Source organism: Rhinatrema bivittatum, chromosome 1, assembly GCF_901001135.1.
Source record: "Rhinatrema bivittatum chromosome 1, aRhiBiv1.1, whole genome shotgun sequence".
NCBI classification, from domain to species: Eukaryota; Metazoa; Chordata; class Amphibia; order Gymnophiona; family Rhinatrematidae; genus Rhinatrema; species Rhinatrema bivittatum.
In genome coordinates this window covers 814,757,852-814,785,572 of record NC_042615.1, presented here as the reverse complement: position 1 = coordinate 814,785,572, position 27,721 = coordinate 814,757,852, and the positions used below count along the sequence as shown (strand labels likewise).

The following is a 27,721-nucleotide window of genomic DNA, read 5'->3' as shown; positions in this document are numbered from 1 at the left end:
CTGAGATTTTGTCAGATTTTCTCACCTGAATCACGGCTGGAGCTGCGGCCGCCTTTATGTCTGATTAGTTTGCTGGGCAGCCCGTTGTAAAGTGCAGCAGTGCGGGCAGGAGATTACGCGGGCCTGGGTGACTCCTGCAGGAGCAGAGGTCTCACTTCTGACTCGGATTTCGGAAATTTGTTTTTTCTGTATTGCAAGCTGTGCACTGGGGGCTTCGGCTGATTGTTTGGGTGTTTGGATCTTGGGACTTTTCTGGTTGATCAGACTGCAGTCTTGAGTTTTTACTAGACAAAAATCGCAAGCTTTCTCTGACGTGCTGATGGGCCTTTACCATTTCCTGGGTAAGACATCCGTTACCCCTTTCCCACACTCTCTCTTATGGCTGGCATTTTTCAGTTTAGGAAGGAGTATGACCCCACAGAGAGAGGTGCAATCCACTTGTGAAGATTTCAATTATTACTTTCTCAAGGCACAAGATATAAGAGGCAAAGTTACCTTTTTCTAGAGATCACTAATATGGCCTCTGCCTGTGAGATCCTTTCCTGAAACATTTCTAATCTCTATCCAGTTTCGCATACCTATGCCCCAGATGTCTCACTGGGGGTATCTTGGAGACTCAATATGTCTATCAGGCCGATACAGTACAGTGCGCTCTGCGCACTGTTAACCCACATTTGGACACGCGTTTTCGACGCGCTAGCTTTACTCCTTATTCAGTAAGGGGTAATAGCGCACCGAAAACGCGCGTCCAAACCCCCTCCCCCCCCCCCCTGAAACTAATAGCGCCCGCAACATGCAAATGCATGTTGCGGGCGCTATTAGTTATTCCCGCACGATTCAGAAAGTAAAATGTGCAGCCAAGCCGAACATTTTACTTTCAGAAATTAGCGCCTACCCAAAGGGAGGCGTTAATTTCTCTCGGTACCGGGAAAGTGCACAGAAAAGCAGTAAAAACTGCTTTTCTGTACACTCTCTGACTTAATATCATGGCAATATTAAGTTGGAGGTCCCAAAAGTTACAAATAGTTAAAAATCTAAAAAAAAAAAATTTAAAATGGGCCCGCGGCTCGAAAACCGGATGCTCAATTTTGCCGGCGTCCGGTTTCCGAACCCATGGCTGTCAGTGGGTTTGAGAACTGACGCTGGCAAAATTGAGCATCGGCTGTCAAACTCGCTGACAGTCGCTGCTCCTGTCCTGTCCCTAGCGCCTCTTTTTACCGCGGGCCTTAATTTAAATAAATTAATTTACTAAATCGCACGCACAGGAGTGGCCTGTGCGCGCACTGGGAGAGCGGGCGCTCACCCACTCTCCCACGATTTTTACTGTATCTGCTTGTATTTTAGGTAATCCAGATTTTCATGTATTTGTTACTAGTGTCACAGAGGACTTTAATTATCATAATCCCGTTGATCTCTATTGTCCAACTCTGAGGTGGGAAACTTTAAAGTTTGTCTTAAGGGGCAGAATTATTTTGTGTACCAGTTTCCTGCACAAGCCTGGATTGTTTAAACAATCAGTTCTAACAGTCAAGATTCAGAAGCCTGAACGTTAACAAAAGGTGGATTGTTCTCAGAAAACCCTTAGGGCCTTAAATTTAACTAGGGATGAGCTGAAGGCATTGCAAATAACTCATACTTAATGTTCCCTTAAATCTGCTCGACTGAAATTTTATGAGACTGATAATAAAATTGATATAAGAAGATGAAAGAGCATGGTAATGTCTTGCATTAGGGACAGATCTGGTAAACTCATTCATGGAGCTGCCAAGATCAGTTTGGTATTTTGGGCCTTTTACTTTTGCAGTAGGCGCGGATCATGCAAATCTGACATCGGATTCCCTCAGCTCCTTTTTCACTAAACACTACCTGGCAAAGATCTCCGACAAGCAGATACAGTCTCTCAGAATTGCAGAGAACAATCAGCACCCTTCCCAGGAAAATAGTGCCCTGGTCCTGACGGGTACCACAGTCACCACCCTTAACAGAAGGCATGGGGCGGGGAACCTAAAACAAACTGTTGGCCAGTCCTTATCTGCAGTCATTTACTATGTTCAAGAAATGTATGCCTGACCCACCCTGCAGTGTCAGCACTGGAAAGGCAGCCCTTCCAGCCATATGGTATTTCCCCTAGCCCTGCAGTGTCAGCTGGCGCTTAATACTTGGCATTCGGTCCTGACTTGCACATGAAATAACTTAAGGGAGCAGCTGCTTGTCATGAAATGATCACATTTATTTAATGAACAACCTCTCCATTTTTATATACATCTATAAAAAATTCAAATACAGCATGTTAACATTTGTTTGTAATACTAGGACGTACGGTATTAAATACTGAATCTGGAAGGGAAAGGGTAGATAGAGATGTCTTACAAAATAGCATTGTTGTGGGAAGAGGGAAATTAAAGGAATATACGTTCGTAGGACTACATTTTTTTTTTGTTATGCGTATTTACAATAAGACAAATAGTAGACAAGTCTCCCTGTTTAATCATAAGTAGCATGACCGGCTGCTAGAGAATGTCAGGTCTGGGGAGGACTCAGACGAGCCACACATGTCCTAGATACAAGCCATTGATGAGTTCAGTTTCTTGTGCTGTCAGCACTCTGGGAAGCACCTCTGCTAAGATGAGCCACAGCACACAGAAAGACGCCTTATCTTCCTTTGCCTAAAAAATAATCTTGGTTGTATGCACTGAGATGGCGCCCTGTTTCTCTTCACCGTCAAGCTCTCTAATAATAATAATAATGTAATAATAATAATAATAATAATTTGGATTTCTATAGCACCTTTTTATTCAATCAGGATTCCAAAACAGTCCGCCACACAACTCTTTACATGGATGGATGCAGCCATTTCCGGGACGGAAAGTCGGGGCATCTATTTTAGCACCTGGTCTGCTTGGCAAGCTATTATGGATTTTAGTTGAGTGACTGAAGGTGCAGAGAGATACGGCAACTTTCCCAGTTTCACTCAGAGTTGCAGTGGCGGAGCTGGGATTGGAGATAAAGTGATCTACCAGTCACCATACAGGGTCAATGGCAGAGCTACCGGCGGTGACATGCTCCAACTAAAGGAAAAGGTGTGAGTTGTTCAAGTTAGTGGCAGAGGTGGGATTTGAACTTATGAGTCATAGGAGCTTTCTCATGCTGTGCACATACTGTACCTTCCCCACCTCTAAAAACTGTGACAGAGGGCACGGTTTGTACAAAAGGGCAGGTCGTGAGCTGTCATGGAAACCAGCTAGATGACATTTCCGAAGTGCCCGAAGGGAATCAGCACAACTGCCAGACTGAAGGTCTGCCCTTTCCACAGAGGCTTATGTAAAGAAAGATGAGTTAATCTGCCTTTAACCAATTTATACATTTATACAACAGCCCTTTGATGACTTTTATGATCAAACTGGGGAAGACGTGCTGAAGGCTAGTTATGACACTTTCTCTCTCTCTCTCTCTGTATTAACATCTCTTCCTCTTCAGGAGTCCTTGGGGGTCGTGACACCTTTTCTTAGACCAGAACAATAATCAGGGACTGTCTCTAGATCACATAATGTCCCTCCCTCAGATGTAACCAAGAGATTGGACCTGGGTGGTCTTCGCGGATCATGAAAAGCAGCAGCATCCATAGACGAGTCTTGTGTAGGTCCAGTAAAAGGATAAAATTATTTCCAAGACAAGTACAGCTGTTAGAACACCCTCTTGTTGCTTTTCTTTTTTTTATTTTTTCAAGACGTTTCCTCACTGTACAGCACTGTAGTGAGGATCGAACGGCTCCTTGCCAGACTTACCTTGCTATATATATTTTTTTGTAAGTGAAATGCTATTGAATGAAGGTTGCTTAGAGTCCAGGTACATCTAGCACACGCATCCTACCGATGACGGGCAAGCTCAGTAGTGCCCTGATGATTTCCACCAATCCCACCATGGGCAGGGCTGCGCACTTTTGTCGTCGTCCGTTAGGCACCACTTCTCTGGCTCTGAGTGCATTTCCTGTGGCAATCCTCACTTTTCTTTGAAATTTCGTTTGTTTGCCTTCAAATGGCCCCTCTCTTTATGTGGGCTGAGGCTCCTTGCGGCTCAGGTGTCACATTTGCGACATTCTCTTCAGGTGCTTGGTGTGATTTCCACGCTGGCGTCGCCTGCTTTTGTCGGCGTGGCTTGGGTTTCTGGGTGATGGCTTCCTAGTCCTCACTTTACAGAGGCACGCCCTCCCTCCCCCCTTTACTTCTGGCATTGTCATCTCGGGTTCAGGCGTCTCTCTCTGGAAGATAATTACCCCTCAGCATTCTGGCAGCCAGGCCTTTCTTCAGCCGATGCCAAACTGACCAGTCCGGCCCTCTGGCCTACCCCAGGAAGATGTGTCCAGGCAAGAGTGCTGCAAACAAGGGTTCAATGATTTGGGTACTCTCTCTTGTACACCAATTTAATTTAATAATTTATATCCCACTTTTCCCAAGAATTGCACAAAGTGGATTATAAACCAATCAAATCCTAGATAACAGATACCTCATCAAAGTCAAAGAGGGACTTTGTGGATATCCAAGTGCATTTTTTCTAACCCAAGGAGTCTTTGGTCTGGCAGTCCTCTGCAGATGGCATTTGCATTATCTCTATTGACTTTTTCAGCATTGGTAAATTTCCCTTTAAGAGGAAATACCAGTGAGGTGCACAGTACACACTCAATGTGCAATTGTGGCCATGGAAGTCAGCCATGTTGAGGGACACTGCACATGCTCAGTACAAACAAATTGCACATGGAGGATGCTCATAATCCACCAAGCAGCAGTAGAGTTTGCTTTCAGTTCTGCTGAGATGCTGAAGTCAGAATCAGCAGGACCAGAGAGCAGATGCCAGGCAAGCTGCGTGCCTGTGACCTAACTAGCTGTGTTCTGTATGATATCTGCATGGCCTTGCTCAGGGCTGGCTTTTGGGGTGCACGACTTGTGAGGTTGAAGAGTGGCCCTCTCCCAAAGCAGTTACTGGACCAAAAAAAGAGCCGCACTCCCTCTTCCAATCGGGCCTGTGGGGCTGAAGGGATGCCTGCACCCCTCCCCCTCTGCCTATGGTTGATGAAGTGTTGCTGCTAAATGCTGCCCTTCCTCCATGGTCCAGGGGGCCAAAGTGCTGCTGCTGCCCCCTCCCTGCCGACAGGAGAGCAGTGCAGGGGGCCCAGCACTTCTAAACACTGTTTCCCGTCACTGGTATCTCTTCCTCTCCTGTGCAGTTCACTGTACTGTAAGGAGGAGAGAGGTGCCGGCGGCAGAAAGCAGCAATAAGAAGTGCTGGATCCCCAGCGTTGCTCTCCTGTTGGTGGAAACGGCAAGAGCAGCACTCAGCAGCAACATTTCTTCACCCCAAAGGTAGAGGGGAGGAAGGAAGAGGAGGTCGGGGCAGGGTTGGAAGGAGGGGGCAGGGATAGAAAGTAAGAGGAGAGAAGGATGGAAGGTATTGGGGGAGGAATGAAAGATGAGGGGTAGGCATGGAAGCTACAAGCAAAGACGGGAAGATGGAAGAAGAGGTGAGGGCAGGGATGGGAGATGAAGGCGGTTGCAAGGATGGAAAATGAGATGAGGGCAGGAATGGAAGAAGAGGTGAAGGTAGTGATGGATGGTTGGGGTAGGTTGCAAGGACTGAAGATGAGAGGAGGGTAGGGATGGAAGGTTGGGGTAGCTTGCAAGAACTGAAGATGAGAGGAGAGTAGGGATGGAAGGTTGGGGTAGCTTGCAAGAACTGAAGATGAGAGGAGGGTAGGGATGGAAGGTTGGGGTGGGTTGCAAGGACTGAAGATGAGATGAGGGCAGGGATGGAAGGTTGGGGTGGGTTGCAAGGACTGAAGATGAGATGAGGGCAGGGATGGAAGGTTGGGGTGGGTTGCAAGGACTGAAGATGAGATGAGGGCAGGGATGGAAGGTTGGGGTAGCTTGCAAGAACTGAAGATGAGAGGAGGGTAGGGATGGAAGGTTGGGGTAGCTTGCAAGAACTGAAGATGAGAGGAGGGCAGGGATGGAAGGTTGGGGTAGCTTGCAAGAACTGAAGATGAGAGGAGGGCAGGGATGGAAGGTTGGGGTAGCTTGCAAGAACTGAAGATGAGAGGAGGGTAGGGATGGAAGGTTGGGGTAGCTTGCAAGAACTGAAGATGAGAGGAGGGTAGGGATGGAAGGTTGGGGTAGCTTGCAAGAACTGAAGATGAGAGGAGGGTAGGGATGGAAGGTTGGGGTAGCTTGCAAGAACTGAAGATGAGAGGAGGGTAGGGATGGAAGGTTGGGGTAGCTTGCAAGAACTGAAGATGAGATGAGGGTAGGGATGGAAGGTTGGGGTAGGTTGCAAAGATTGAAGATGAGTTGAGGGCAGGGATGGAAGGTTCGGTTAGGTTGCAAAGATTGAAGATGAGTTGAGGGCAGGGATGGAAGGTTGGGGTAGCTTGCAAGAACTGAAGATGAGAGGAGGGCAGGGATGGAAGGTTGGGGTAGCTTGCAAGAACTGAAGATGAGAGGAGGGCAGGGATGGAAGGTTGGGGTAGCTTGCAAGAACTGAAGATGAGAGGAGGGTAGGGATGGAAGGTTGGGGTAGCTTGCAAGAACTGAAGATGAGATGAGGGTAGGGATGGAAGGTTGGGGTAGGTTGCAAAGATTGAAGATGAGATGAGGGCAGGGATGGAAGGTTGGGGTGGGTTGCAAGAACTAAAGATGAGATGAGGGTAGGGATGGAAGGTTGGGGTAGCTTGCAAGAACTGAAGATGAGATGAGGGCAGGGATGGAAGGTTGGGGTGGGTTGCAAGAACTGAAGATGAGATGAGGGCAGGGATGGAAGGTTGGGGTAGGTTGCAAGAACTGAAGATGAGATGAGGGCAGGGATGGAAGGTTGGGATAGGTTGCAAAGATTGAAGATGAGATGAGGGCAGGGATGGAAGGTTGGGGTAGCTTGCAAGAACTGAAGATGAGAGGAGGGCAGGAATGGAAGAAGAGGTGAAGGTAGTGATGGAAGGTTGGGATAGGTTGCAAAGATTGGAGATGAGGGCAGGGATGGAAGGTTGGGATAGGTTGCAAGGATGGAAGAAGAAGAAGTGAGGACAGGATCAGAAAATTTTGGGGAGGCAAGGATGGAATGAGTGGGGCAGGGATGGAAGTTTAGAACGAGGCTGCGGGTGATGGCGTGAATGAAGCTGGTATTGTTCATTGGGATGGAGATGTCAATTTCAATTTTTGCACAGAGCACCAGTTAGGCTAGAGCTGGACCTGAATCTGCTTTTACTCCAATGATGGTGTGATCGTCTTTATTGCTTGAACCGCGTCCTTGCAGGTTAAAAGGAGAGGTGGGACAAGCGACATCCTGGCGGCTGCTGTTGACGGTACGTGGATAGACAGACTGAAAGGAGACCATACGAGCTGAATGTTTCACAATAGCCAAGCCTGGTAACCTGAAGATCTCTTTTTAATACTGTTACCAAAAGAGTCTGTCCAATAATAGGTATCTGATGATTTCTTACTGCTCAGAGAGCCAAACTGCAGCGTTTTTGTTTGTTTTTTTTTAACTGCGTAGGCCTCTTTTAGAGGGCAGAAAAGGTAAAAACATACTTGATACAAAGATATGAAAGCCATGTGGCAAGCGAGTTATAGACAGAGAGCATAACCACTTGCCTACCTGGGCCACAAGGACTCCCAACTCATCTGCGCCCCCTTTTACTAATGTGTTAGCAACTAGGATCCCCCGGCTCATCGGTGCCCCCTTTTACTGATGTGTTAGTAACTAGGATCCCCCGGCTCATCTGCACCCCCTTTTACTAATGTGTTAGTAACTAGGATCCCCCAGCTCATCTGCGCCCCCTTTTACTAATGTGTTAGTAACTAGGATCCCCCAGCTCATCGGTGCCCCCTTTTACTGATGTGTTAGTAACTAGGATCCCCCGGCTCATCGGTGGCCCCTTTTACTAATGTGTTAGTAACTAGGATCCCCCGGCTCATCGGTGCCCCCTTTTACTAATGTGTTAGTAACTAGGATCCCCCGGCTCATCGGTGGCCCCTTTTACTAATGTGTTAGTAACTAGGATCCCCCAGCTCATCGGTGCCCCCTTTTACTGATGTGTTAGTAACTAGGATCCCCCGGCTCATCGGTGCCCCCTTTTACTGATGTGTTAGTAACTAGGATCCCCCAACTCATCTGCGCCCCCTTTTACTAATGTGTTAGTAACTAGGATCCCCCGGCTCATCGGTGCTCCTCTTTACCAATGCAAAAACCCTCAGCTCATTACTTCAAACTGGTTAGCCTTGTCCCAGGTATTTGGCTAAACGTTGTGGCTGAATATCGGGTTAAATCTAACCGCACAGCACTCATGCAGCTAGATTTAAGGCGGGCACACTTAGGGGGAACACGTTTAGCCGAATCTGAACCCCCCTCCCCGCCTTGAGTGCTGACCCAGCCCCCTTCATCTTCCGTTTGCATTGTGTATGCACAGTGAGCTTGCACGGACACATTTTATGCAGACAGGTGGGGGAGAGATTTTAATCGGTTAGATTTATGTGGTTAAAAGCTGGCCTTAACCATGCAAACCTCTCGAACATCGACCCCCATAGCGACGAGGGGTCCAACTCGTCAGTGCCCTCCCCACCCCCATTTTTTTATTTTGCTTTATTAATGAAGATCCCAGCTCATTAAAAGTGCTCTCTCCTACCAGTTCTTCAGTAACAAGTACCTCAACTCATCAATGCTCTCCCCCCTTTAACAATTCTCTGGTGGCTTTCTTTGCTTCGTAGCACTGTGGGGTGGTGACCGCAACTTAAGACCTAGGGTGATGGGAGAATTATTTTTTTTTTTTGTTCTTTCATAAGTCTTTTCCTCCAGCAAATTAAAAAAAAAAAAAAGCTACAAAAACCAAACAAAACAGCAGTCTGTCAAGGGCAGAGTACAGTTCATTCTCCTTCCCCGTGGTGAAACAAGTGTTCACTCAGTGGCTGCTGCTGGTGCTGGTGCTGTTAAGTCACGATTATAACGCAGTGAAAACTGGACGCCGGCATTACAAAAAGAACGTTTCAGTGAGAACACTTGCAAAGGACTAGGCGTAGAAATCAGTTCCTTCGGCAGAAGCAAGCAATCGCTTGACAGGACCCCCCTGGATAAGGACAGCGTCGGGTGGCCAGAGTTCACGCAGCGGGTTTGTTTCTGGGTGTTCATTTGATTTGCTCAGCAAGTTTGGGGGAAGCAGAGCATGATGGGAAGGAGGAGGAGGAGGCGGTGGTGGTCTTTGGCATGGCAGTATAGCTGTATGATCCTGAAGAACGTCTTGGTTTTTGTCCAGTCAGGTTATCGGATGGGCTCCAGGGGTGTCCGAGGGAAAGGCCGAGCCAGTCCTGGCTTTTGACGCAGCTATTTTCCCATTGCATGCTGGGAATTGCAGTCCAGAGGAAAGCAGGGTAGCAATAATGTTACCAGGTAGATGGGCCCCGTAAGAAAAGCTGGGGCATGTCCAAGTGTTGTTGGCTATTTGGGTTTTGAAGTCTTAACTGTTTGAAGTAACTCTGCAAATCACAGAATACTTTGGGGAAAAAAGTTTTAAAAAACCCCCAAAAACCAAGACTGGCTGGGAATGTGCTGATGGTCATGGATTCATTTGGTTGCTGTACTCTGGGTCTATGGGGACAGGCTGAATCTCACTGCAGGTCTGGAATTATAATCCTGATTCCTCCTATTGAATAGTACAGTTTCTTCATCCGTGTTGCAGTTTTATGCGAAGCACTGTACCGTTGTTTAATAAATTAGATTCACTAGGCTGCAGAGGCGGTGTTCACGGCCTATTGGGGGGCTGAGGGTATCGTCGGGTAACAGTGACACCTAGTAGCGCTCATGATTGCGGGGTTGCAGAATGAGCTCTGGTGCACGCTATCCGGCTGAGGTCTGTCGCTGCGATGTCTGGAGGATATACACTATGGGGGTGTGGAAACTTCCCAGCCAGCTCTGAATGAAGGTTCGTGTTGCCAGGATCATAGTGCTGGTTTCAATTGAGTGAAAGGAAACTGCCGGGCCAAAATACATTAGTCACTCGATAAATTGATTTTTTTTTTCCCACTCTAATGAAATTCCTTCTACGTGGGAAACTTGAGCAGGGCTACCTGAACAACCCATACTACTATTTTGCCATAATACTTGGGAGTAACCTCCCTACTCCTGCAAAATAACCCCAAACAAACCCCCTGGGATCTTTGAGATCCTCAGAGAAGACAAGTAGACCTTGGCTTGATGTCCTTTCTGAAAGATGGCACGTGGTGGCTCCGGACATCACTGTTTCTTTATCAGCTTAGGGGAACCCGAAAACTCTCCTGACCCACCTGGCTTCCTCCTGTAGGCAATCCACTGACCGGACCCTACCCCGTTTAGCTTGTGAGAGAGTCTGCAGTGATATTGCTGCAGTACGATGATTTCATGAGTCAGAAACGTCAAACGGAACGAGGTCAGCCAACGGCTTGCGGCAAGGAGCAGCCACAGAGCGCTCTCCTCAGGCTTGTTCACAACGGCGAGATTGGTTGCTTGGCTCCTCTTTCCCAGGCTGCGGCTTTCGCTAAAGGTTTCCTTGTTTTGGCAGCAGTATATATATATATATATATATATATATATATATTACCATTTTTTAAGTCCATGCTTAGTTTTCTGTTTTTGTTCTTTTCCTTTTGTTTTTAAATCGCAGGGGACGGTTAAAGCTCCATGTTTAGGTGGGTTTTAGTCCTTTCTAAAGGCGCAAAATGAACCGATGAAGATAAAATGCCGTCATGAACTTTGTCCTCCTTAAACATGTGCAAAATAGAAAAAAAAAATTAATAATAATAATTGAATTTTGTCTTTGCTGTGTCTTTCTTCCATGGGGAAGCAAAGAAGGAAGTCTGCAAGAGAAAAAGCAGAGGAGAGGGTGAGCTTATTTGTACCGATTTACGGATGTGCCACATCCCCCCTTCAAGATTCTCCTCTAGGTAGGAGCCTCATTTGTACACTTCTAGGTCTAGGGACTCCAAGTTATTGGGGACAGGCTGAGCCCGTCCCGACTTCCCTCTCCTAGTATCTATGGGCTTATAGCTTAGAGTTGACCATACAAGCTCCACGTCTTGGGGCAAGGGGAGGGAGGGAGGACAAGCTGAGCCAATCCTGATCTGATCTGGTCCTGCTTTTCTTAGGGAAACTCAACAGGGAAATCAGAAATACATTTCCCTGCAGACAGTGGGGCAGGGGAGGGTAAACCAGGGCAGCTCACCCTATGGTAGCTCCATTTTATCTAAGCAAGAACTGCAAAAGTCTAGAGATAGGAAGGGACCGACCCAGGACCGGCTCGGCCTGCTCCCGATGATGTGGCGTCATCCGGCCGGCCTGCGGTTGGGTCTCGGTCACATTTGAGTAGGTGAGGATAAGGTATGGCTGGGTTCAGTTTGGGGAGGGAGGGGAGGGAGGGGATGTTTATGGCTAACCAAAAACACTACGGTGTAGCCATAACATTTTAACAACAAAAATTCAACATACAATGGGATATTGTTCAAAACCGGACTACCAAGCGACTAAAACTTAACCGTGCATGCACATTTTCATTCCTTTGTTTATTTTTGTCTTGCATCTTGCGCTGTAACTCGTTTCTATATGCGATTCTGGTTACGATGATATCCTCTCAACCTGCTTTTGCTGACGGTGCTTGCTCTTTCTGAGGTTACCCAAATAATCTTATATCAGCTTGAAAGACCAGAGCATGATATACCTAAAGTGAGGAAGCTGTCTGTCTGATACACCCCTGGACTTGAGATATGCCATTCTCTGGTAGGCATTCATTTCCAGTTACGTTTCAAGCTTATTTCATCGCATCACTCGCTGAGATAAAGAACACTGCTCTCAGTGAGGTATAACATATATGACATAATATTATGGTCCAGTACTGCGATGATGAAATCTAGCCTTGTTTAATGGCAAGACAGACGTGGACTGGCAGCCTCTGGGTCTGGTGACTCACAGGGCACTATTTAACAGAAGTAAAATAAACTGAGCAGATGCCTCTCCAGAGACACACGGACCTGAGCTTCTGGCCGAAAAGTTGAATTTTATATTGTTAGCCATAATAGAGACTGATTTTTTTTCTGCATTTCCCTATTTTCTTCTTTATTTCCTGTTTTGCATAGTCTGAAAATCTCTCTATATTTTATCTAGCTACTGTTTTTAGAGTCTTTGCTAGTGCGCATTTAAGTAACTATCAAATCGCGAGATGTGTATGCAAATTTGAAAAATGTATTCAACTAGGAGGAGCTTGGCAGAGAGACTCTGGGGGGGGGGGGGGCACACACATTAGTTTCTTTATATGAGGGTCTTATTAAGAGTCTGTCTGTCTGTCTCTCTCTCTCCCTCCAACAGCAGCCCAAAATGTGAGTTGCAGTATCAGGAAAATGACTAACTCTGCCTCTCTCTTTTTATAACAAAATTAATCTAGGCCAATGTCTGTTAATTTAAACAACAAAGGGTTGGTATCTATAGGAGTTTTTTTTTTCTCAAATATAATCTTTATTGAGAAAGACAGTACCACAGCCTGAATCGTTAACAGTAACAGAGAGAACCTCTCAGAACAAAATAAACAAGACAAGGCACAGGACCTCCATCATTTTCCCCATTTTGTTCCTCCCCCCAACTCATTCAAACAATTACACAACCTATCATTCAAAATTCATACACACACAATCTCACATAGCAACCAGCTAGCTGTACATCAAAAAAAGAGAAAAGAAGAGGTGAAGTTAAGACATAGTGGAGACCTTTTCCCACAATCTAAAGTATCCACGTAACGGGAAGAGAGTTTTGTGACCATGCAACTCCCGCTGTCGTAATAATTCCAGAGCAGAATAAGAGAGCAATTCCTTCTTCCAACTCTCAAAGGAAGGTGGGTCAGCGCTCTGCCATGCAGATAAACCAATGGTCATCGCTAGGACCAAAGTGACAGCCAGAAATCTCTCCCCCCCGCCCCACACACACACAGGAAGTAATATAGACTTTGGGATTTTCCTTCCAAAGTTGCATCCAGTAGTTGCCAAAATGGCCTCCAAAAAGTTTGCATTCTGTGACATTTGAAAAACATATGAGACAAGGTCCCCACCGCACCATCAGATTTTAAGCAAAGGTTGGAGTCCCAAAGTTTCCTACGGGCATCCTTCTCTCTGGAGATGTAAACAGTTTGAATTGGATTTCCCTGAGATTAGCAGGGAGTAGAAGCCTATAAGCACACAAAAAGGCACGAGTTAAGCCATCCTCAGTCAATGCCAATACAGTATCATCCGCCCACAACGAAGCCAATTTAGCAAGATGGGGAGAGGGAATTTGCTGTTTAAGAGACATCATCCAGATCCGCACTGTATCAAACCTTGGGACTGTGTCAAAAAACGATTCTTCATCATCAGTGAAGGATATCCGAGTAATTACTCCCCCACAACTGCGCATAGCATAGGTCAAAGCTGTAAATAAGCAAAGAATTGGGATATGGGAATTGCCCACTATTCTTGCAATTGTTGGACGGAATACAGAGAATTTGTTTCATCATCAACCAATTGCCCAAGACGGAAAAACCCCTTCAATTCCCAGGAATAAAAAACAGATCTCTCTAACCCAGCAAAAAATCCCTATTACCCTCAAAGGACGAGAATGGAGAGCTAGAAGAGTCCCTGCCCACACACTACCTCCACCACTTCCAAGCTTTAAACATTGCTTTAAGCCAAAATGCATCAGAGGTAATCCTACTGATTAACTTCCAGGCAGAATGTAATAAATGTAAAATTCTATAGGGCCATGACCATTTGCTCTTCAGATTCTCTCCATCAAACTTATTTTGCAAAGCCAGCCAATCATGCATACACCATAACAGGCAGGCAATGTTATAAAGCCTTAAATCAAGAATTTCTAAGCCCCCTCCCCTGGTTCTTAGGGTTGGTTAAAGTAGCAACACTAATCCTAGCATATTTTTTTTCCAAATAAAAGAAGACATCATAGCCTTAAATTCCATCACTTCTTTCCCCCATAGCCAAATCTGCAGAGGACATAAGATTTTAGGGAGAATCATCATTTTTAGGACAGCACATCGCCCCATAACAGACAAGGGAAAATATGATCAACGGTCAAGACTTGCTCTTAGTTTAGACAGGAGATTCGAAATATTCAATTTATATAAATCCAAAAATCAGTGGTGACCCAGATCCCTAAGTACTTCATGGCTCTTATGTTTCACTTGAGTGGCTAAGGGCCCACCCATTGCTGCACTAATCCAGGATGTCATGAATCCTGCCCCCGGGCTTCCCCCGCGAGCAGACTCCTCACCTCTGCTGCCTGTTCCTATGCGGCTGGACGCCGCCGACATCGGGCCTTCTCCGTGGCAGAAGCCTCGGTCCCTGTTTGCCTCTTGCGGCCCGGAGGCCGCCCATCTTGCTCTCTTCACCGCAGCCAGAGCCGCGGACTTCTCCGTCATCTTCGCAGCTGGAAGCCGCATCGATGTCAGTGCAGGGCCGCTGTCCACGGTCCTGCACAGCTTCCTGTTCCTAGGCGCGCGGCCGCGCCTCCTTGCCAGAATTAAAGGGACCATGGCCGGATATGTCCCGGGCCCCACCTAAGGACTGTTTCCTGTGTCAGCCCTATAAAAGGGCTGCTCCTGCATTTCACCATTGCCTTGCATCGGAGTTACTTCGATCCTGGAAGCCCCTATCTTCCAGCACTCTGTCAGGTTCTTCTCGTTCATCGTTGGAGCTCCATGTCTCGTCTGCTTCCTGTGTTTCATGTCTTCGTCTCCTGAGGTTCCTAGTCCAGGTCTCCTGATGTCTCGTTTCCCAATGTTTCGCTTCCTGATGTGCCAGGTTTCCCTGATGCTCCAGTTCCTGTGTTTCCAAGTTCTTCGGGATCCGCCAGCTCCTGTGGTGCTCCAGATGACACCGATCCCATCATTGGACTCTCGTTGCAGCTGAATCTGTTTCCGTGTTCCTGAGTCCTCTTGACCTGCCAGTTCCTGTGGTTCTCCGGATGACACCGGCTCTATCATTGGAGTCTCGCCTCGGCACCTTTCTTCCTAGCCTGATAGGCTATGATATGCCCATAAAGCACAGCTTTTGCTGGATTCCAGAAAATAAGAGGGTCAGTAGGTGTTCAGGATCTGCCAGATGAGTTTCTTGTAATAAGGCTATTTGGGATTTACATCTCTTAAGCTCCACAAGTAATTTCTTCCTTTTAATGGGAGATTGTAATCCATCCACATTTAAAGAACTGAGGACAAGATCACCCATATCTGCATTTTAGAGCGGTCAGGAACCTGTAATGTGAAAGGAATATCCTCAAAGGAGGGGCTCCCCAGCTAAAGCCCCACCACCTTCCACAAGAGAGACAGTAAAGCCCAGTATCAAATTCATCATCAAAAATAACATAAGCCACCCACCAAGAGACAAAAGGAAGAGACTCCCACCAATATTCAATACGGAAACATTCTTCAGTCCCATCCACAACCATTCCCATCCACACTCACTCACACCATTCATACCCCCATATCCACACCACACCCCCCAAAAATTGCAGCAAACAGCCAAAAATAGCCCCATCTTCCACAGACGAACAGTCCCTGTGACCACAAACGTCAAGGTGGTTTCTGTTCCCAAAAGCTAGCCCAGGCTCCACTCATCTCTTGAAGACTGCTGGGATCAACAGTGGCACTGAAAATTTATAGGGGACAAAAACTCCAAAATGAAGCACTCATAAATGCTGACCACAAATAGAGCACACAGCGCATCTTATGAGATCGGTGCTCCTCCACCAGATGCTGCACCCTAAACTCCACAGGTAAACAGGTATACAATGCACAAACTCAAACAAAGATACTATAGCGGCTGTTTCCTTACGAAAAAGGTTGGTGCAGCAAATGAAAATAGAGGTCCCCGAAAAATATACCACTGCATATGCAGATGCAAAGCTTAAACAAGAAAGAACTGACACATTAGAAGGCATCAACAGATCTGAGCCCAACTGATCCACAAAAGCTTTAGCTTCAGCTCCAGTAGCTAAGACAACGAGCCTCTCCATTTTGAAAAAATTTGAGACGAAGCTTTATTCCTTTTCAGAAGAGCAGGGAATAATGTGGCGTGAACTCCCTCCTGGCTGCAAGGACCTTCGCAGAGAAATCTGGGAAGATCAATATTTTGTTGACCTCATATCGCAGCTCCTTCACTTTACGATAGGCAGTGAATATTTCGAAGCAGTCAGTATAATTTAAGTACTTAATGATGACTTGCCGCGGGCAATTCCAATCTGGACCTCCTACTCCTATGCTGTGAGCATGCTCAACCAGCATCGCCCTTTCTGTTGTACCCAAATCGAGGGCTTAAGGCAGCCATTTTTCACATAAGAGAATCAGTGCATCCACCTGCACCGTTTCAGGTAGGCCTACGAGTGGCAAGTTATTCCTTCTGCTCCGATTTTCTAAATCATCTACTTTCTTCTCAAAGGCAGTGCATTTTCCTTTGAGTTTGGAGACCGTTTTCTAACGTTGCCAGGTGATCATCATGCTTGGAAACCATTGTTTGGAACGTAGTAAAAGCACTGCTGTAAACTTTAACAGTATCTTTTAATTCGTCAATAGAGGACAGTATCTTACGCAGCTGGTCAGTCAAAGCCGCGGTGACAACGCACGACAGTTCTTTCATCGTAGCCTCCAAAATACCTTCTGTACTAGGCCCACCGTCTGGTGCCATCTTGTCCTCTGATTCGCCCACCTTATCCATTCCCATCTTCTGAGTTCGGCTTGTCATATCCCACCGATCTTACTAACCAATTGTCCATGAAAAACAGGTCTCAAAAAGGTGCTTCAATACAAAAAAGAATTTGAATAGCCGCAGTAAAAAGCTGAATATGCCGGTGATCTCAAGGGAGCAGGACTCAGAGATGGCTGCTCAGCGTGACTTCATTGCTCTGCCCCCCTACAGGAGTCATTTTAATTTCAATTCCTGGCTCAAAACCTGGAGTAAGGAAAGTGGTTTTGGATACATTGGAGGTTGGGGCCGTATATGAAGCAATAAAAGATTATATGGTAAGGATGACCTACATTTGTCTGTGGCAGGAAAGAGGATGCTAAATGAAAACTTTAGATCATACATTATCAGGCATTTAAATTAGGGAGCGGGCGTGGCAGGAGATGGCCAGTAAAATTGGTGTCATCCCTAAGCAATACAGGAAGTGGGAAGAGAAAGTAACAAAATCAATCAGTTCCAAAACAACAGAAAAAGTGACTAGGAAAAACAGCTGAAAAGCTATGACCACAAATACGCAGAGTCTGTGCAATAAAATCCCAGACCCGCAGGCCCTAATGGTGGAGGCAGACTTGGACATTGTTGCTGTTACGGAGACCTGGTTCACTGAGTCTCATGACTGGGATATGGCCATCCCGGACTATAACTTGTTAAGGAAGGACAGAGAGGATAGAAAAGCTGGAGGAGTAGCTCTTTATGTCAAAAACAATATCCAAGCAACTGAACTGCAAGGAATGTGGGGTAGAGAAGAAGCACTATGGATCGTCCAACAAAAAGAAGATGCTGCTTCCATTTTTACTGGTGTGATCTACAGGCCTCCGACTCAAATGGAAGAACTGGACAGAGACCCGATCGAGGACATCCAAAAGGTGGGAAAGAAGGGAGAAGTGTTGCTTGTTGGAGATTTTAATCTGCTGGATATGGATTGGCGCGTCTCTTTTGCGGAATCTACAAAAAGTAGAGAGATAGTGGAAGCCCTTCAAGGGGTTCTGCTCAAACAAATAGTAATGGAACCCCTGAGGGAGGGTGTGATACTCATTAATGGTGATAATGTCTGATATTAGACAGGATTGATCTGCTCAGGTAAAGTGGTGGGAGCAGCGGCAGTTTCCCGATGAAGACCGGCCTGGGGATTCACCGCCCAGGCCGGCCCAGGAGATACCATGTGGTCTGTCACGGCCGCGCTCGGCAGACCACCCGACAGGCCAATCCAGCCCTGGGTGGGAGACAGTAATTTGGTTCAATGAGTTGCATTTAAATGTTTGTACGTTTTTATGTTATTTTGTAGTTGTAATAGATATGATTTTATATTGTTATTGTTGTAATTTTAAGTTTTTATTTTAGCATATCGCTTTGGGCAACAATTTTTTATCTGTAAAGTGATTAATAAATGCTGATAAATAATTAAATAAATATTCGGGTAGGGACTCATCTGAGCACCAGTGATGATCAGATGGTATGGTTCAATATCAGGAATAGGATACAGAGAAGTCACACGAAGAACCAAGTTTGAATTTCACAAATACGGACTTTGTCAAAATGGGGACATACCTAGAGGAAGAACTGGAAGACTGGGAGAAAATGGATGAAGTGGGCCAAATTAAAAGGAGCTATTACAAAGGCAACAAATCTCTATGTTAGGGAAGTAAAGAAGAGGAAGAGGAAGAAGAAAATGATCTGGCTGTCAAAGGAGGTGTATGCCTCTATATCGCTCCATGGTGAGACCGCACCTTGAATACTGTGTACAATTCTGGTCGCCGAATCTCAAAAAAGATATAGTTGCGATGGTGAAGGTACAGAGAAGGGCAACCAAAATGATAAAGGGGATGGAACAGCTCCCCTATGAGGAAAGGCTGAAAAGGTTAGGGCTGTTCAGCTTGGAGAAGAGATGGCTGAGGGGGGATATGATAGAGGTCTTTAAGATCATGAGAGGTCTTGAACGAGTAGATGTGACTCGGTTATTTACACTTTCGAATACTAGAAGGACTAGGGGAATTCCATGAAATTAGCAAGTAGCACATTTAAGACTAATTGGAGAAAATTCTTTTTCACTCAACGCACAATTAAGCTCTGGAATTTGTTGCCAGAGGATGTGGTTAGTGTAGCTGGGTTCAAAAAAGGTTTGGTTAAGTTCTTGGAGGAGAAGTCCATTAACGGCTATTAATCAAGTTTACTTAGAGAATAGTCACTGCTATTAATTGCATCAGTGGCATGGGATCTTCTTAGTGTTTGGGTAATTGCCAGGTTCTTGTGGCCTGGATTGGCCACTGTTGGAAACAGGATGCTGGGCTTGATGGACCCTTGGTCTGACCCAGCATGGCAATTTCTTATGTTCTTATGAAAAATAAAGGCAAAAAGAACAGAGTTCAAGAAGTATAAAGGATCCCAAAAAGAGGAACATAGGGAAGAATATCTGTTAAAACTGAGGAAGACGAAGAAAGAAGTAAGTAAAGCAAAATGTCAAGCAGAAGAAAGGGTGGCTAAAGAGGTAAAGCGTGGAGACAAAACATCTTTCAGATACGTCAGAGAAGAAAAGAAGGTCTATAGTGGTAAAGTGAAATTGAAAGGTGAAGAGAAACAATGTGCAGAGAGATGAAGAAATGGAAGAAATAGTAAACAAATACTTCAGTTTGTTGTTCACTAAAGACCCTGGAAAAGGACAATCACTGGTTGACAAGACCACAGTTGGGGATGGAATAGACAAAACTTTGTTTACAGAAGACATTGTATAGGAAAAGCTAGGTAAACTGAAAGTGGACAAGACCATAGGGCCAGGGTACTGAGGGAGCTCAGAGACGTGCTGGCAGGTCCGCTAAATGATCCGGAATTGGGAGTGATGCCACGGGCCTGGAGAAGAGCGGTGGTGGTCCCGCTTCACAAGAGCGGGAGCAGAGAGGAGGCTGGAAACTACAGGCTGGTTAGCCTCACCTCGGTGGTGGGAAAATTAATAGAGACGCTGCTGAAGGAAAGGATAGTGAACTCTTTACAGTCAGGAGGATTGCTGGACCAGAGGCAGCATGGATTCACTAAGGGAAGGTCCTGTCAGATAAATCTAATAGATTTTTTTGATTGCGTGAGAACAGAATTGAATTAAGGAAGAGCGCTTGATGTGATCTACTTGGATTTCAGCAAAGCTTTTGATGCATGAGCACCAAGGTGGTGGCCTGGATTTCAAACTGGTTGACTGACAGGAGACAGCGTGTGATGGTAACTGGAACCTGCTCTGAAGAGAGAACCGTGGGAAGTGGATGCCACAGGGATCAGTGTCTTGGGATCAGTTCAATATTTTTGTGAGCGACATTGTGGAAAAGATAGAAGGTAAAGTTTGTCTATGTGCAGATGATACTAAGATCTGCAACAGAGTGGACACATCTGAAGCAGTAGAGAGAATGAGACGGGATTTAAGAAAGCTTGAAGAGTGGTCGAGGATTTGGCAGCTGGGATTCAATGCCAAGAAGGGCAGAGTCCTGCATCTGGGATGCAGTAATCCAAAGGAGCTGTATGTGATGGGGGGAGTGAAAGACTGATGTGCATGGGCCAAGAAAGGGACCTTGGGGTGATAGTATCTGGTGATCTGAAGGCAGCGAAGCAATATGACAAGGCGATAGCTAAAGCCAGAAAAATGCTGCAAGGACAGAGGAATAACCAGTAAGAAAAAGGAGGTGATAATCCCTTTATACTGGTCCTTGGTGAGGCTTCACCTGGAGTACTGCGTTCAGTTCCGGAGACCTGGGACAGAGACAGGATGGAGGTGCTCCAGAGAAGGGCAACCAAAATGGGGTGGGATCAGTATCGGAAGACTTATGAACAGAGGCTGAAGGACCTAAATATGAATATGAAAAGAGATGCAAAGGAGATATGATACAGACCTTCAGATACCTGAAAGGTTTTAATGATGCACGAATGTCAAACCTTTTCTGTTGGAAAGGAAACAGTAGAACTAGGGGTCACAAAATTAAACTCTAGGGAGGACGACTCGGAACGAACATCAGGAAATATTTCTTCACGGAGAGGGTGGGGGATGCCTGGAATGCCCTTCTGGAGGAGGTGGGGAAGATAAAAACAGTGAAGGAATTCAAAGGGCCCTAAAAGCTCGGTGCAATGGTCACTACCTTTAGCAGAAGCACGGAGATTACTCCAATAATCCTTGATACGTTTGACGCAGCTGCAATATCACTCTTTGCTTTGGTGGCAAGGGGGGAAAAAAGTGGAATTGAATTCAGAGGACAATCACCACGGGCACTGACTTTTACAGTCTGAGGTACTGATATGCAATTTCTTATGTTCTTATGGTCAGTTTTCTCAGTGGAAAAGGGTAAACAGTGGAGTGCCTCAGGGATCTGTATTGGGACCGGTGCTTTTCAATATATATATAAATGATCTGGAAAGGAATACGACGAGTGAGGTTATCAAATTTGCAGATGACACAAAATTATTCAGAGTAGTTAAATCACAAGCGGATTGTGATACATTACAGGAGGACCTTGCAAGACTGGAAGATTGGGCATCCAAATGGCAGATTAAATTTAATGTGGACAAGTGCAAGGTGATGCATATAGGGAAAAATAACCCTTGCTGTAGTTACACGATGTTAGGTTCCATATTAGGAGCTACCACCCAGGAAAAAGATCTAGGCATCATAGTGGATAATACTTTAAAATCGTCAGCTCAGTGTGCTGTGGCAGTCAAAAAAGCAAACAGAATGTTGGGAATTATTAGGAAGGGAATGGTGAATAAAACGGAAAATGTCATAATACCTCTGTATCGCTCCATGGTGAGACAGCACCTTGAATACTGTGTACAATTCTGGTCGCCGCATCTCAAAAAAGATATAGTTGCGATGGAGAAGGTACAGAGAAGGGCAACCAAAATGATAAAGGGGATGGACGAGCTCCCCTATGAGGAAAGGCTGAAGAGGTTAGGGCTGTTCAGCTTGGAGAAGAGACGGCTGAGGGGGGATATGGTAGAGGTCTTTAAGATCATGAGAGGTCTTCAACGAGTAGATGTGAATCAGTTATTTACACTTTCGAATAATAGAAGGCCTAGGGGGTATTCCATGAAGTTAGCAAGTATCACATTTAAAACTAATCGGAGAAAATTCTTTTTCACTCAACGCACAATAAAGCTCTGGAATTTGTTGCCAGAGGATGTGGTTAGTGCAGTTGGTGTAGCTGGGTTCAAAAAAGGTTTGGATAAGTTCTTGGAGGAGAAGACCATTAATGGCTATTAATCAAGTTTACTTAGGGAATAGCCACTGCTATTAATTGCATCAGTAGCATGGAACAGACTTAGTTTTTGGGTACTTGCCAGGTACTTGTGGCCTGGATTGGCCTCTGTTGGAAACAGGATGCTGGGCTTGATGGATCCTTGGTCTGACCCAGCATGGCAAGTTCTTATGTTCTTATAAAGGAAAAAGCATTTGACTGCTTCTATGGCCATGTCCAAAAGCAAAGGAAGTCAAGCAGCACTGTCTTAATTTTCAAGAAGGTTCCTTACCCAGTAAAAATGTTGCTAGCAATAATTTTTTATAGATTTGACAGTTGTTTGGTTTTTGATTGTAAATATTAATACCTCTATCGTAAGGCTTGGGGATAATTGAGCAGATTTTCTTAAGAGAAATTTGGGGATAACCTGCACGATGTGGTAGATATTACCAAAAGAAGCTTAAGGCCAGATTTTTAATGGCCCATGCGCGTAAAACACAGGGGTTACGTGCGCGGCTGGGCTTTGCGCGCACCGTGCGTAATTTAAAAGGGGCCCAGCCGCGAGCATAACCCCTGTTACGCGCACAAGAGCCAGGCCTTCGCAGAGGGGGCGGGGCCAGAGGCACCCGGTACAGCGGCCATTTGCCATTGTGTCAGGGGATCGCTCTCCAGCACCTATCTTGCTCCTGCTCATTTGCAGGAGCAAAAAGTAAGTAAAAAAAATTGGCGGGGGGAGGGAGGTTAGGGTAGGGGGTAGGGAACTGGGGAAGCCCGACAATGTGTTGCTGCATGAATTCGCGAAGTTATACCCCCCATTGCGCGCTGACTGGGATTTTATAACATGGGCGCCCGCGTGTTCTTTTTTAAAATCTACCCCTTACTGTGCAGACTGGATGGACAGTTTAGTCCTTTTCTGCCATTATTACTATGACTATGAGCATATCCCTTTCACTACCAAAACAATTTTTTGGGACATTGCTTTACTTTGAAGAATTAGTGAAGTGTGTTCACAATGTGTCTTTTTTGTGATTCATTAAGTGATCTTACATAAGACCATAAGAAAATGCCGTACTGGATCGGTCCAAGGGTCCATCAGGCCCAGCATCCTGTTTCCAACAGTGGCCAATCCAAGTCACAAGTACCTGGCAAGTACCTAAACATTAAATAAATTTCAAGCTACTATTCCTTACTGATTAAATGCAGTTTATGGATTTTTCCTCTAGGAACGATCTAAACCTTTTTTAAACCCAGTTATGCTAACTGCCGTAACCACATCCTCTGGTAATGAATTCCAGAGCTTAACTATGTACTGAGTGTAAAAGAATTTTCTTCGACTTGTTTTAAATGAGCTACTTGCTAACTTCATGGAGTCCCTCCTAGTTCTTCTATTATCTGAGAGAGTAAATAAACGATTTACATTAACTTGTTCAAGTCCTTTTATGATTCTGTAGACCTCTATCATATCCCCCCTCAGCCGTCTCTTCTCCAAGCTGAACAGCCCTAACCTCTTTAACCTTTCCTCATAGGGGAGTTGTTCCATTCCCCTTATCATTTTGGTTGCCCTTCTCTGTACTTTTTCCATCGCAACTATATCTTTTTTGAGATGCGGCGACCAGAATTGTACACAGTATTCAAGGTGCGGTCTCACCATGGAGCGATACAGAGGCATTATGACATTTTCCGTTTTATTCACCATTCCCTTCCTAATAATTCCCAACATTCTGTTTGCTTTTTTGACTGCCGCAGCACACTGAGCCTACGATTTCAATGTGTTATCCACTATGACACCTAGATCTCTTTCCTGGGTGGTAGCTCCTAAGGTAAAACCTAATATTGTGAAACTACAGCAAGAGTTATTTTCCCTATATTCATCACCTTGCACTTGTCCACATTAAATTTTATCTGCCATTTGGATGCCCAATCTTCCAGCCTCACAAGATCCTCCTGCAATTTATCACAATCTGCTTGAGTTTTAACTTGTCTGCATAATTTTGTGTCATCTGCAAATCTGATTACCTCACTCGTCGTATCCCTTTCCAGATCATTTATAAATATATTAAAAAGCACCAGTCCAAGTACAGATCCCTGAGGCACTTCACTGTTTACCTTTGTCCACTGTGAAAAATAGACCATGTAATCCTACTCTCTGTTTCCTGTCTTTTATCCAATTTGCAATTCACAAAAGGACATCACCTCCTATTCCATGACTTTTTAGTTTTCTTAGAAGCCTCTGATGCGGGACTTTGTCGAACACCTTCTGAAAATCCAAATACACTACATCTACCGGTTCACCTTTATCCACATGTTTATTAACCCCTTCAAAAAAATGCAGATTTGTCAAGCAAGACTTCCCTTGGGTAAATCCATGCTGGCTGTGTCCCATTAAACCATGTCTATCTAAATGTTTTGTGATTTTGTTCTTTATAACAGTTTCCATGATTTTTCCCGGCACTAAAGTCAGGCTCACCGGTCTATAGATTCCCAGATCACCCTTGGATGGGTGTGACATTGGCCACCTTCCAGTCTTCAAGTACAACGGATGATAAGTTACAAATGACTTGAAATAGGTCTGAAATCTCATTTTTTAGTTCTTTCAGAACCCTGGGGTGTGTACCATCTGGTCCAGGTGATTTACTACTCTTCAGTTTGTCAATCTGGCCTACCACATCTTTGTCTCTATAACATTATGGTTATCATCTTATGAGCCAGAAGGATGAGACCCTTTTGCCCCATTTGGTTTCTAAAAGATGCACTATATGTCTTTATTGTTTTAATAAAAATATGGCTTGTCATTTACAAACTGAGGAACCTATGAGTAGTGGGTGGTTTTCCCACAGGTGGCCATGTTGCTGCTGCAGGTAGATGTGAGATTCCATTGCCTTTCTGGAAGCACTTTATCTTTTCAGTGGTCACCTAGGTTTATATTTTATTTTGCTATGCCCCGTCCCATTTTCATTACCACAGTATTGCTTCTTGCCATCTGGTTCTGTCACCAGGGGAGCTACAGCATACACCTTCCAGAGGTTTTCGGAGATTTTGCTGGAGGTTTAGATACATTTGAGTAGATGGAGGTTTTGTGTGCTGAGAGTGGAAGAGGGACTATTACTACTACTACTTGTAAGTTCTATAGTGCTACTCAACGTACCGCAGGCTTGATTATATGACCTCAGATGAAGGTTCCTTAAATACCATTGGCAACCCTGCAGCGATCCCATGGCAAAGACCTGATGGCAATGAATGAACTGAGTACTTACTAAATAAAGATGACACTGAATGAGCCCAGTAGCAAGGTGGTCATCCAGGAGACTGCCACAGCACCATCCCCAACTATAGAGTCCTGTTCACAGATCTTGGTAGTGGGAGGATGAACAAACATGGTGGAGGTGCTGATAGCAGTGGTGGCAGCAGTGGTGGTGGTGGTGGTAACGGTGGTGGTTTCTATAAAAAAAAAAAGGTTAAAATAAAGAGATAAATGGTATACTGAGGATCTAACAGTCAAGATAACATACGGTACATACATAGTGGTTGTTGGCTCATCCAGCCTTCCTGGTTGCCCAGTCTTATAAGCTTCACCATTTACATAGGTCTAGCTGTGGCTAACATGCTTCTTTACCTTACCCCTGACCCCATTACTAGGGGTATCTCCCAGTTGTCGGCTGTACCAGCATGACCATCGGCAAGACATTGCTTCTGCTTTTTGGTCCTTAGTTGAGAAGTGCTCCAAGTCAACTTGCAGCCATGCTAGGAAACCTATTTCCTCCCCGCCAGTTATCTTTGGGAATGCAGTAAACTCTTTCTGCCATTTCGTGTTGCTTTGTCTTTGTACCTATACTGCCACTGTACAAGTCCACTTCATCTTCTCTTTTTTTTTCTGGCCCTTTCCTGCTCTTTGTGCCCAAGTATATAGGATTTGATAACTAGACGGACACCCAAACCTCCCAATATTATCCCTCTTACGGTATTCTGTTACCAAATTTTGCTGCATAAAGGGCCTAAGTAAGACTATGTGGTTACATATATTTTGGAACATATGGTAAATCATGTCCCTTACAGCTCAAATGTTTACTCACCTTGAGAAGTGAAATGTTATTCCTATGGGATTCCCACATTGCTGTGTAGTAGTGCTATGGCAGTGCTATTACTTGGCATGCTATAGTATTATTACGGCAGTGGTCTGGAGGAGGCTCACTATAGTGTGGTCTTCCTGTGGTAGTGTTTTAGTTTTATATTCTGGTCTTACCAGCTCTGCTTTTGATAAGATCTTGGTTGCGGGCTGTTAAGGAACAGCAGGGTAAAAAGCCATGAACTTAACTCTCATGGGGACCTGGGAATACTCTGGTAGCACTTGCCCAAGCCCCATTGCTTCAGAGCCAGCAGCCAGCCAGACCTTCGGCAGACAGGGACACTCAATACAGCGAAACTACTGTGCCCTCAGCTGCCCTCCCTGTCCAACTGGCTGGGACTGTAGAATACGGGATGGCTCTGGCTGATAAAAACTGCAAAATCTATCTGGAGATCACTGCTGATAAAAAAAAACCTTACATCAGCGCAGAAGCACATATTAATATAATTCTTAATCTGTGCATGTCCTGACTGAAAAAAAAAAAGAAAAACATATATCATCTGGCCTATTACAGTTCTAATAGCTTCTGCAAAAAAACAAGACCACACGTTGCTGCATGTGAGGGCAGTTAAAAAGCCAGAAATGACTTAGTCTGACTCTGATGACCATGATCTCTGGGAAGCAACTGACCTCTGCCAAACCCCCTGGGTACACGAAGTGCCAAACAAATCACCTGCCAGCTGGGCGTTAGTGGTGGGGTGCCTCGGCTCCTCCGTCCAGGGCGTGGCGTGGGCCGCTACGCTCCAGTCGCTCCAGGTGCCGACCTCAAAGTCCTTGGCTGCCACCTGGATGATGTACTCTTTGCCGGCATAAGCGTCCGTGATGGTGTGGGAGGTACCGTCCGACAGCTCCACCTGTGGAGGATCGAAGGGGGGGGGGGGAGACTGTCAGGCAAAGGCGAAAATAAGAGGGGGGGGGGTCTCGTCAAAGCTGGAGGCCAGTTCGTTAACAGGGTAACCCCATGATACATAAAAAAAATACAGTGAAACGAAGTGAGCACCTGTTGACTGAACAGCAGGTCAAAACGTACCGTCCATCCCCGAGTTAGTTACTCTGATTACTGGCTGCCCATCAGGCCACCATGAACAGGGCGTTGGGAAGCCAAGACATTTGGAGGGTAATCTGGCACATAAAATAGTGTTTTACATTCTGTCTGGGTGCAAAGGCGCTCGCACATCTTTACATGCAGAGTGAAAGCGTCCCGCGGTTGGAGTCTGGATGGGGTCCAGCGGTGATGCTCATGGCACTGTTTGCATATGCTCATCATACACACAAATATTTATTTATCAAAAGTATTTGTTTTCCACTTATTAGAGTGGCCCGGCTGTGCTAAGCGGAATTACAATGTAAAACAGATATCCAAACACAGATAAACATGAAAATTAGAGAAAAGCGACGGCAGATGTCCATAGGATTACAAAAGCCTCGCTACCCCTCCAAACTAAAGGCGCTCTTCTTTGATAATCTGGCGGGCGTCATCACTGGACAAACGTTTTTGAGGTTCTGGACACGCAAAGCCCTTTTTTTTTTTGGCAAAAAAAAAAAAGCTATGCTGCAACGTTGGACGTGAGAGGCCTCGCTGACGCCAACTCAATGGAGAAACCAACTACATGACGTGTGTG

At 45.4% G+C, this 27,721-nt stretch overlaps 1 protein-coding gene across 2 annotated transcripts in view; it reads right to left on the bottom strand.

Moving 5' to 3' along the window:
• Window positions 1-2,209: 2,209 nt before the first annotated feature.
• Window positions 2,210-27,721, bottom strand: part of CNTFR (ciliary neurotrophic factor receptor) — an 841,002-nt gene continuing 815,490 nt past the window's right edge. For both annotated transcript variants that reach the window (XM_029581466.1, XM_029581475.1), the window contains 3 exons: window positions 26,773-26,953; window positions 25,231-25,414; window positions 2,210-10,865 (listed from right to left, as the gene is read on the bottom strand). In XM_029581466.1, coding sequence (XP_029437326.1) covers window position 10,865; window positions 25,231-25,414; window positions 26,773-26,953 — 366 coding nt within the window. In that variant the 3' untranslated portion in view covers window positions 2,210-10,864. The remainder of the gene's footprint in view (window positions 10,866-25,230; window positions 25,415-26,772; window positions 26,954-27,721) is intronic.